The sequence below is a fragment of the Scardinius erythrophthalmus genome (assembly GCF_964197995.2).
Source record: "Scardinius erythrophthalmus genome assembly, chromosome: 4".
In the NCBI taxonomy this organism is placed as follows: domain Eukaryota; kingdom Metazoa; phylum Chordata; class Actinopteri; order Cypriniformes; family Leuciscidae; genus Scardinius; species Scardinius erythrophthalmus.
The window spans coordinates 22,629,926-22,642,035 of NC_138224.1; the positions used below are offsets into that span (position 1 = coordinate 22,629,926).

Sequence of the window (12,110 nt, forward strand, 5' to 3'; positions counted from 1 at the left end):
GTTCTCAACCATGATTAATTTCAAAGGCTTGTGAACGTGCTAAAGACATTTAATGCTATTGATGTCCAGCCTGCCGCATAGGTGCTATGAACTGCAGTGGAAGTTGGAAAAAAAATAATGCCTGTTTTTCAGATAGGTTTGCATGAAAACTTCAGGTGAAATTGTTTTTGTATTTCAGGAAGTATTTCCAGTCGAATATGGTCCTGACTTTGATAAAGCACTGCAAGTTCTCGTTGGCTTTTTCCTCTCCAGATTGGAGCAACTTCTGCCTGTACCAAACTTCAAACAGGTCTGATGATACACACGTATCATATCTGAATGATTAAGGCCAGCTAAGGAATTTGTTTGTGTTTGTAATGTGTGAAACTTGACTTTCTTTCATTTCAGCTTTCACTGTTGCTCAGCTGTCTCCCTGGGGAGCTAGATGCATGTGTGGACTCTGTTTGTAAATCACACAATTTGCTATCCTTGCTGCAAACAGATGTTTGTGGGACTTTGGAAAAAAATGGTAAAATCTAGTCCTTGAATATTAGAGTTATTCCATATGCTTTAGGTTGAACTTGGCTTGCTTGGTTAATCAGATATGTTAGAGAATTGTTTGACACAAACCTGAGATATCTACTTCGCCCAGCAAGCAGGTTTGAGAATTCTAATTCACTGCTTCTTTAATATAGATGTATAAAGCTTTCTAGATAAAAATGGAAAATCACAAATTTATGTTGAGATATACCAAAACTTATCTGGCTAACCAAGGAAGCCCCAGATAAAGATTAAGACCCAATTCTATTACTAGAAAAATACAGTAATTAAGCACTATTGGTCAATGGCTAATTTTGTTTTCACATTTGTATTTTGAAAGTTCTTCCATCAATAGTTGAGGATCGAATAGTTTCATCATTGTCACTGCCGCCTGTTGGCGACTCAGTCATAAACCAGCACAATGATGATGGAAAGTTACTCCCACTTGATTCTAAAAACCTGCCAAACCAACAACATGGTGTGGAAAAGGAGACTGTGACAGGTGATCCAAATGTCCAGGATGTGGGATCCAGCTCCAGCTGTGAATCATCAGAGTTCTCCAGAGACAGTGATGGAGAAAAGTTAACAAACTCAAATGCTGATGAATTGCAACGGTATGTTACCATATTACTAGGTGTGGGCAGAATGGTCAGCTAGTTATATAACAACCAGCTACTACTGAAGTTAACTAGATTGATTATTTATTTATTTATTTTATCTTGAAGGAATAGTGCAAAAATCATTTCTATCACCCTCATGTCTTTAGATTTGTAATTATTTTTTTCTGTATGACACAAAGAAAGTTATTTGAAGAATATTTCAGCTGTTTTTGTCCATACAATAAAAAGTCAATGAGGTCAATGGTTCAAGCTCCAAAATCAGCAATAAGGCCATTTTGTATGATGAACACAGTGAAATTTAAGTTGTTTGTCACACTCAAATGAAGTCATTTTTCAGTGTTGGTGCTAATGGTGTAGGTAATCATTTGATATGTAATTTCTGAGTGCATCTTGTGCAACAAATTCCCAAAATTCTATAATTAAGATGATTACTGTCAGACTTTTGTCAAAATGTCTGCTTTGAGTAATATTCCCCATTATTAGTCTATTTGTGATTGAAAATCTCCGAGTGTCTATTTTTGAGGACTGAGCACATTACTATGAAATTTGTTCCTGAATTAAGATATGAAATGTTTCATTGTCCTGTTTATTCTTTTTGTAGGAGTAACTCAGAAGAGCCAAGTGTACCGTCATCCACCAATGATGCTCATACAGGTACAGCCCTTCCGAATATCTGTCAAGGTTCTCATTATACCTTTTCATCATCTTTAGACTGAACCACTCTGTTTGTCCCATGTTTTCCTTTAGGTGATTTAATTTTTCAGACTGCTGTGCCACAGCGGCCTGCTGTCGACAACTTCCCAAACACACCTTCTAAAGGCTTTCACTATGCAGGCAGGACCGTACACAAATGTCAACAGTGCACAAAATACTTCATCTATCGCTCTGATCTTGTCAAGCACCAGGAAATACACACCCAGGCAGGGACACATGAGTGTCTTCAGTGTGGGCAAGTTTTTGACGATTTGACGCAGCTGGCGGCGCATAAGAGCACCAGCTGCAATACCAGAGTTTTTAAGTGCATCAAATGCACTGCCCACTTTAGATCCCTCAGGACCCTATACAGACACAACAGGCTGCACAAAGAGAAAACCACACACAAATGCCCTGAATGTGGACGGCTGTTCACAAGTCTGTCAAGATTAGTCAGTCACCGACGAGCTCATCGAACTCCCAGTGTTAAAAGGAACTATACCTGTAAACAATGCAATGAGACTTTCGGGTCGTACCGAGCCAGTTTAATCCACCAGAAGACTCATAAAGTTCAAGACGTCCACCAATCTAAACCGGAACGGCAGCCAGGAAAGTGTCGTTTTTGTGATTTGACATTTAGCGTCGACAGCGAATTAAGAAGCCACCTGAAGACACATGCAGAGTTCAGGCCATATATATGCGACCAGTGTGGGAAGTGCTTTTCAGCAAACAGCAGCCTACTCGCCCACCTTTCAAACCACACGGGCGAGAAACCTCTCCTTTGTTCGCAATGCGGAAAGCGGTTTTACAGCAAAATCCAATTAAAATCCCACATGAGATGTCATTCTGGCGAGCGGCCGCACATTTGTCCATACTGCGAGAAGCAGTTTTCACTATCTGGGAATTTGAAAATCCACATTAGAATTCACACTGGGGAGAAGCCATACGTTTGTCATCAGTGCGGAAAGGGTTTTGTCTCTGCCGGATGCCTGCAGGTGCATCTGCGTTCTCACACGGGAGAGAAGCCGTATCAGTGTAAAATCTGCGGCAAGAAATTTGTGGTTTCGAGTCACCTGACGGCTCACATGTGCTTTCACACTGGAGAGCGTCCACACTGCTGCTTACAGTGTGGGAAACGATTCATCCGACGCTATGACTTGAGCAAGCACATGTACACTCATATTGGGAAGAGGCCGTTCCCATGTCCTCTGTGCCCAAAGGCTTACACGTGTCGTACACACTTGAACAGGCACATGAAGAGTCACAGTGTTTGACTTAAATCACTTTGTCATCCTGAGTGCCTTGTGTGGGTTAAAAAACAACTATGATCTTTAAAGTAATGGTTCAATCAAAAATTGAAATCCTGTCATTATTTACTCACCCTCATGACTAATGTCCATGTCCAAACCTGTTTACACTGTTTTCTGTGAATCAGAATTTTTTTTAAAATAATCTCTCCACAGCTCTTTTCCAATTGACAGATCATAATTGACCACATCTTTCAAGCTCTAAAAATGGCAAAAAGTCTGGAGAGTATAATTATAATCCATACAGTTTATGCATTATATTCCAAGTCTTAAAACAGATGATTTCTTTCTGTAAGTAACAAATTGAAATTCAGGTTGTTTATTCAATGATAATATTCCCCTTCTTCTGAGCTGTTCAGTCATTGAGTTGATAACTAGATCAGTCTTATTTGTAAACCAAACCATATGGTTTATCAAAAATAATTTTCTTAAAAAAAAAGAAAAGAAAACAGCTTACTGAAGGTGAGGTCACCCTTATGTTGTTCCAAACCTGTTTCTTTCATTGGGGCCCATCAACTGTTTGGTTACTGACATTCTTCAAAATATCTTCTTTTGTGTTCAGCAGAAAAAGAAAATCATACAGTTTTGGAACAACATGAGGGTGTGTAAATGATGAAATTTTCATTTTTGGGTGAACTATCCCGTAAAGTTCCAGTCTGTTTTCCACACAAAACTAAGACTTAAGAAGACTAGCAGACATAAGAGTGAGTAAATAAGTTGGGGTGAACTGTCCCTTTAATTAAAATGTTTCAACTCTGTTTCCTTCTAATCTGAGGCTCTGCAGTTGTTAAAGTCATTTGAAGAACAGCTTCAACATTTTCTTGCATTACTAATGTGTAAAACAGTTTCGTGCCATGGATATTTTCTGTAGAAATATAGGTTTGGAGCCCACTGTTAGTTTTTCTTTTAGATTTAGGTTTTTCTAATATCATTTACGATAGCATCATCCTCAGTATGCAACTATTAATGTAATGTGCTGAATATTATAGCCTCATACTTAACTAAATAAATGTGTCGACAACTTAAAGTGGGGAATTAAAAATCTCATAATGTGGTGCATGTAATTTTTTTTATTATTTTATAAACAGCTGTGTAGCCTATTTTCTATTTGCATACATAAAAAGTAATTCAAGGTAGCAGTGATGTACCGTAAAATCAATAAAAAAAATAAAGGTTTGGCACATTAGGTATGTTTTTAAAATGCAGAAAAAGAAGAAAGCAACGAGAGATAAAGAAGCTGAAGGACAAGTTGAAGCATACAGGCCGTTATGACATCATCTGGATCCAATGCCCTTTATTACAATTTAATAAAAACAAGCCCTTAACAATTAAAAAATTGCATTAAAAAAAAAAAAGTTAATCTGTTGAATTCACATTTCATTGTTCGTTCGTTCATTCATTCATTCATTTTAATTAACTAATTGTAATTTCCAAAAAAATAAACTTTAAATCTTCATCTCATCAATAACTACAACTAAAGATTGTTTTAAAATGGTGTGTGAACTCACAAAAACAATGTCAGATACTGCTCTGGCCCTTCTCTTCATATCAAAGTAAGTTATTGTCAATGAATGGCTAGTTGTCTAAGTTGCTGTAGACCTGACCTGCTAAAGAAAGATGTCTCTATCCCTCAGAAAAAGGTGCCACTCTCCTTTTCTCAAAATCTGGCTCAAAGTCTTCACAGTGTTCATAGTTGATTAACTGGGGCTCAGATCAGGAAGCAGACAGACAAGCTTAACCAACCTATGTTAGCTGGCTTGAGTTGTCAAGTAGCTCAAATAAATTACAACACATAGTGACTGCATCATCTAATTTAGAGACTGTGTCTGTTCTGCAAAATGCTTGTTAGCTCGTCTGAAAAAGAAAAGATGTTAATGAAAAAAAAAAATCAAGATAATTATTTTCTAAAGCTTGAGCTTCTGAATATTAAATCACTTTCATCTAAATCACTAATTGTAAAATAAATGATTACTGATCATAAATTAGATGCACTGTTTGACAGAAACTTGGCTCAAATCAGATAAATATATTCATTTAAATGAGAAATTTAATCAATTTTTTATTTTATTATAGATTTAATAAATCTATCCCCCAGGTCATTGCTATAAACACGAGCCCTGCTTTGTTCTTGCTACAGTATACAGACTTTCTTTAAGAATTAGCTGATTTTCTGTCAGATCTTGTAGTTTCTGTTGATAGAGATGTGATTGTAGATGATTTCAATACTTGCATCGATAATGAAAATGATTTAAAATATTAAACATTTTAGAAGAATGTTTACTGACACCTTGTGTCTGATATGCGCTTAGCCAAGGTCACTCAGCCTGCTCAGCATTACCAAACTGGTAGAACTATTTTAATTACTAAAGATAACTTCATTAATAATCTTCCAGATCTATCACAGATGCTCTGTGTATTGAAAGGAGCATTTCAAGGGATGAAAGAAGATTGTAACTGTTGTTGATTTTTTGGGCCTTTGCTCTTCTTTTCTACCTGAGCTCTGCCTTCCTGGAAAACTGGGTTTTCCGTAGGCCATACTGAATTCCCCAATGGCACCCTCTCTCTCTGGCTGTCTCAGGTAACATGCTACACACATCCTGGGTAAAATTTTACTGTGTTTTATCATCTTATACATATATTTTGTAACCAATTCAAGTGTAACCATAACCAAATACTGGTTCTCAATCACTCAGCGATGTACTAGCGATTTTAAGAACGAATCACGATTCACTAAAATTTTTGTAATAAAATTAATTCTAAATATACCTAAAGATATAGGAACAACTGAAACCACACAAACACAAAGCACTTACTCTGAATGGCCTTATAACCGTGTTAAGTTATATTTCATTCTAACACAACTATAATTATATTGCATTAATTGCAGGCTATTATAAAATTATATAATAAAATTAATAATACAAATTTAATTTAATCTTAAATGCATATGAAATAATTAATTAATTAAATATGAAATATACTTTATTGTATTTATCAGTGCATAGTGCATAGCAGCCATCAAGTTAGACAGTATTCTAGGTTATTACATGAGGAAGTATTTTGTCCAATAATTAGAATCTGTTTTTTCAGAATTAAGTAGTAGAAAATTACTAGTCATCCAGTTTTTTTTTTATATCAGCTATGCATTCCGTTAAATTTGTGAATTTATAAGTTTCGTCAGGGTATGAAGAAATATAGAGCTGAGTATCATCAGCATAACAGTGAAAACAAATTCCATGCTTCCTAATGATATCTCCTAAGGGTAGCATGTACACAGTGAACAGCAACAGTCCTAGTACTGAGCCTTATGGTACGCCATACTGAACTTTTGATTGATAAGACACCTCTTCATTTACTGCTACAAACTGATAATAGTCAGATAAGTATGATTTAAACCATGCTAAAGCAATTCCACTAATGCCAACATAATTTTCAAATCTATGTTGTGGTCAATGGTATCAAATGCAGCACTAAGATCGAGTAACACTAATAGAGAGATACAACCACCATCGGATGATAAGAGCAAATCATTTGTGACTCTAATGAGAGCTGTCTCAGTACTATGATACGGTCTAAATCCTGACTGAAAATCCTCGCAGTGTCACACTCAGACAAAGGCAGACAGGATTGAGGTGAATAAACAACAAGTTTATTTAATGTGTAGACTCAGAGGGTGAGCGGTGCAGGGAGAATAATGCAGTTGCGATGAATATGATATGGCGATGACTTGGCTGACCGTGAAGAATGTCTTTGCAGGAGAGAAGTAGACAAGATGAGCCTGGATGAGGAAGAACGACAACGACGGAAAGATCGGGACTTCAGGTAAGTAGTATGGATGAAGATCACTCAGGTGAGCAGTCTGTGGCATTTGTCAACAATGAGGTCAATAAACAGGAATGGTGGTTTCTCAGATGAGTAGACAATAGCACAAGTCATAGTGCAAGTCTAAGACGAGACCAGACAATGAGACTCAGTGACAAGAGTCCTTAAAGGTGTTCTAAGTGATGTTGGGTGATGTCACTTCTTGTTGACATTGAAAGTATTGTCAAACAAAACGGAGGCTAGCTAGACCCTCCCTCCTCCTCATCCGCGCACTAACCCCCCAAACCCCACCCCCAAATCCTTCTTGTCGGTTATTGGCTGGAACAGTTTATGTTTCGTGGTGCGGGTTAGCCCAGTTTGTTTTTCTTACCGTTTGTGGAGCCTGGGCTGTCTACAGAGATTGCGTATTTTTACAGTGTGTTCAGGGGACAGGCAGCTAGCGGATGGTGAGGAGATGTTTGCTGGATGTGACAAAATAAATCTTTTGGCTTAAATAACGCATGACATCGCTTAGAGCATTTTACAATGAGGAAAATAAGTATTTGAACACCCTGCTATTTTGCAAGTTCTCCCACTTAGAAATCATGGAGGGGTCATAATCTAAAAAAAAAAAATCCAGAAATCACAATGTACGATTTTTTAACTATTTATTTGTATGATACAGCTGCAAATAAGTATTTGAACACCTGTCTATCAGCTAGAATTCTGACTCTCAAATACCTGTTAGTCTGCCTTTAAAATGTCCACCTCCACTCCATTTATTATCCTAAATTAGATGCACCTGTTTGAGGTTGTTAGCTGCATAAAGACACCTGTCCACCCCATACAATCAGTAAGAATCCAACTACTAACATGGCCAAGACCAAAGAGCTGTCCAAAGACACTAGAGACAAAATTGTACACCTCCACAAGGCTGGAAAGGGCTACGGGGAAATTGCCAAGCAGCTTGGTGAAAAAAGGTCCATTGTTGGAGCAATCATTAGAAAATGGAAGAAGCTAAACATGACTGTCAATCTCCCTCGGACTGGGGCTCCATGCAAGATCTCACCTCGTGGGGTCTCAATGATTCTAAGAAAGGTGAGAAATCAGCCCAGAACTACACGGGAGGAGCTGGTCAATGACGTGAAAAGAGCTGGGACCACCGTTTCCAAGGTTACTGTTGGTAATACACTAAGGCGTCATGGTTTGAAATCATGCATGGCACGGAAGGTTCCCCTGCTTAAACCAGCACATGTCAAGGCCCGTCTTAAGTTTGCCAATGACCATTTGGATGATCCATAGGAGTCATGGGAGAAAGTCATGTGGTCAGATGAGACCAAAATAGAACTTTTTGGTCATAATTCCACTAAACGTGTTTGGAGGAAGAAGAATGATGAGTACCATCCCAAGAACACCATCCCTACTGTGAAGCATGGGGGTGGTAGCATCATGCTTTGGGGGTGTTTGTCTTTACATGAGACAGGGCGACTGCACTGTATTAAGGAGAGGATGACCGGGGCCATGTATTGCGAGATTTTGGGGAACAACCTCCTTCCCTCAGTTAGAGCATTGAAGATGGGTCGAGGCTGGTTCTTCCAACATGACAATGACCCGAAGCACACAGCCAGGATAACCAAGGAGTGGCTCTGTAAGAAGCATATCAAGGTTCTGGCGTGGCCTAGCCAGTCTCCAGACCTAAACCCAATAGAGAATCTTTGGAGGGAGCTCAAACTCCGTGTTTCTCAGCGACAGCCCAGAAACCTGACTGATCTAGAGAAGATCTGTGTGGAGGAGTGGGCCAAAATTCCTCCTGCAGTGTGTGCAAACCTGGTGAAAAACTACAGGAAACGTTTGTCCTCTGTAATTGCAAACAAAAGCTACTGTACCAAATATTAACATTGATTTTCTCAGGTGTTCAAATACTTATTTGCAGCTGTATCATACAAATAAAGTTAAAAAATCATACATTGTGATTTCTGGATTTTCTTTTTTTTTTTTATTATGTCTCTCACAGTGGACCTACACCTAGATGACAATTTCAGACCCCTCCATGATTTCTAAGTGGGAGAACTTGCAAAATAGCAGGGTGTTCAAATACTTATTTTCCTCACTGTAAATAGAGCTGTAGGATGATCAATGATGATGGGTGAGAGGTGACGGTGATCAGTGAAGGAGGTGCAGGTGAGGACCAAGGAGGACCATGGGAAATGAAGTTCAGACAGTGGAGATTAGCTGGTGACTGTGACAGTACTCCCCCCTCCCGGCAGGTGCGTCCACCCGCTGCAGATGGCAAAACTGGGAGGGGGGGCGGGAGTCTTCCTCAGGAGGGTCAGCCGGATTAACATCAGGGTACCCGCGGGGTCTTAAAAGCATTGAAAAAGTCTTAAATTTGATAATCTCAAATTAAGGCCTTAAAAGCCTTGAATTCGGTATACAAAGTCTTGGATTTTGTTACAAAGGTCTTTTTTTTTTTTTTTTTGCCTTTTCTATGATAAAATTCATACCGTAACAAAATTAACTGTTGTAGACTAATTAAAAATTAGTCGCGTAACGTTGAGTGCACCTCGCGCTTCACGTCATAGAAGAACGCGGGAAAGCGTGCGCACCCGTTACTATGGTTACTAATCAGAGCTTTTCTGTTAAAAGAACATGTTTTCTACCCCGTCTTTTCAGTAGTATCTGGCCACAGCCATCCACACGCGCTCTCTCTACATTGTTGAAGCAGCGCGGATGATCTGAAAACACAGACAAGCTGGAGTTCAGCGATCTTCATTTGAGAAGATCTGTCATGAGCCGCTTGCGCTGTTTGTGCGACTAAAGGCCCTTTCACACCGGATGCGTAACGAAAAAGCGAAACGAAAAAGCGAATAGTTCGTGTGCGAATAGTTCGCATCAAAACCATTCACATCAGCCGCGACGCGAATTTGCGACGTCTGTGATGTTCAGAGAGCTTCAACATTCCAAAACTTTCGCGCGAATCGCGCCGACAGCTGAGAAAACATGGACACTTCATCATCATCATCATCATCATCCAGTCATAGTCATAGCATCCAGTGAAGACGAGCTTTTCATTTTATTTAAAAGACAGAAAAGAAGGTTTTGGGTGCACCCAATCTTACAGAACAGAAAGTCTGAAGGGGAGTATGCTTATGTGCAGTTTTTTTTTGCGTCTTCAACAGTGCGTTTTGTAATGTAACTACACATTACATGTAACACGAAGTAAGTTAAAAATCATTCGACTAGAAATATCACACAAAGAATGTATAGTATAGCCTACTAAAAGCAGCCCTAAATAGTCTCACTGCATTTTGTTACGTGTTCAAAGTAAACACGGTCTCTGTCTCTATCTTTGACGATAATAGTGTTAGCTTTCTATCCCAAATGTAGTTTGGCCTGCTAGCCTACACAGCACAGGACTATCACACAACACACTCACAGTCGTGATAACCGGTTGGTTGGCAATGCTACGCCACACATTGTCTTTCAAATCGTTGTCCTTGTAGTATGTGAATTGGCTGAAGCCTATTCTGTCGCCGCAAAAGTAAAGGCCCTTTCACACTGGACGCGATTTTGACGCACGAATAATTCGCGCGATGGGTTTATTTTTTGATCAGCTGTTTGTGTAATGAGCGCTTCCACACCGAACGCGAATGTGCTGAGGCGGAAAAACGACTTTTATTTTTTTCGCTTCGATGTCGATTTTTTTTTTACTTTTGCGGCGACAGAATAGGCTTCAGCCAATTCACATACTACAAGGACAACGATTTGAAAGACAATGTGTGGCGTAGCATTGCCAACCAACCGGTTATCACGACTGTGAGTGTGTTGTGTGATAGTCCTGTGCTGTGTAGGCTAGCAGGCCAAACTACATTTGGGATAGAAAGCTAACACTATTATCGTCAAAGATAGAGACAGAGACCGTGTTTACTTTGAACACGTAACAAAATGCAGTGAGACTATTTAGGGCTGCTTTTAGTAGGCTATACTATACATTCTTTGTGTGATATTTCTAGTCGAATGATTTTTAACTTACTTCGTGTTACATGTAATGTGTAGTTACATTACAAAACGCACTGTTGAAGACGCAAAAAAAAACTGCACATAAGCATACTCCCCTTCAGACTTTCTGTTCTGTAAGATTGGGTGCACCCAAAACCTTCTTTTCTGTCTTTTAAATAAAATGAAAAGCTCGTCTTCACTGGATGCTATGACTATGACTGGATGATGATGATGATGATGATGAAGTGTCCATGTTTTCTCAGCTGTCGGCGCGATTCGCGCGAAAGTTTTGGAATGTTGAAGCTCTCTGAACATCACAGACGTCGCAAATTCGCGTCGCGGCTGATGTGAATGGTTTTGATGCGAACTATTCGCACACGAACTATTCGCTTTTTCGTTTCGCTTTTTCGTTACGCATCCGGTGTGAAAGGGCCTTTAAAAAAAAATCGGCATCGAAGCGAAAAAAATAAAAGTCGTTTTTCCGCCTCAGCACATTCGCGTTCGGTGTGGAAGCGCTCATTACACAAACAGCTGATCAAAAAATAAACCCATCGCGCGAATTATTCGTGCGTCAAAATCGCGTCCAGTGTGAAAGGGCCTCTCATCTGCGATCAAAATGCAGGCTGATATACAGCAGTGTTTTTAATGTTGATCATTATGCGAGCAAGAATGCAATGTTTCCCGACTATCCACACGATTTCAAATGTGACATTGATTTTATACAACAGTAAAAAAAATAAAATAAAAAAATAAAGGGGTAACATTAAGTGATGTACTACATTTTAAACAGTATTGTCAGGCTTATTGCTCTATTTTGCAAAAAAATCTGTGGCTTTGACAAAGACAATGAGTTACCGCCACCTACTGGCGATTTTAATATCATATTTTTATTAATATTAAACGTTTTTTAACATTGAATATTTATTGAACATTGTTTTATTTAAAGCATTATTTATTTTTTAAAGGTATAAAGGTGAAAAATGAAATGGAAAAATCGATTAAATGGGGCAAATATTGTCCCTTAATGGAAAGATGTGACTGCAGTCGTGGAAGAGAGGGGGTACGGCACTCTAAAAAAATTGGAGAACTAAGGAAAAGGGATATGTAGAATTGCACAAGTGCTACTGCTAAAGAGTGCAATGTCAATACAGCCTGTTAGCTTAATTTTAAT

General features: G+C 38.8%; 1 protein-coding gene across 1 annotated transcript in view; it reads left to right on the top strand.

Moving 5' to 3' along the window:
* The window catches only part of LOC308689230 (uncharacterized protein), a 29,628-nt gene extending 24,612 nt beyond the window's left edge, over positions 1–5,016 (top strand). Inside the window, exons 5-9 of the mRNA XM_081362864.1 lie at positions 179–289; positions 388–508; positions 860–1,133; positions 1,741–1,793; positions 1,887–5,016. Of these exons, the coding sequence (XP_081218990.1) occupies positions 179–289; positions 388–508; positions 860–1,133; positions 1,741–1,793; positions 1,887–3,106 (1,779 nt within the window). The 3' untranslated portion in view covers positions 3,107–5,016. The remainder of the gene's footprint in view (positions 1–178; positions 290–387; positions 509–859; positions 1,134–1,740; positions 1,794–1,886) is intronic.
* The last annotated feature ends 7,094 nt before the right edge of the window (positions 5,017–12,110 follow it).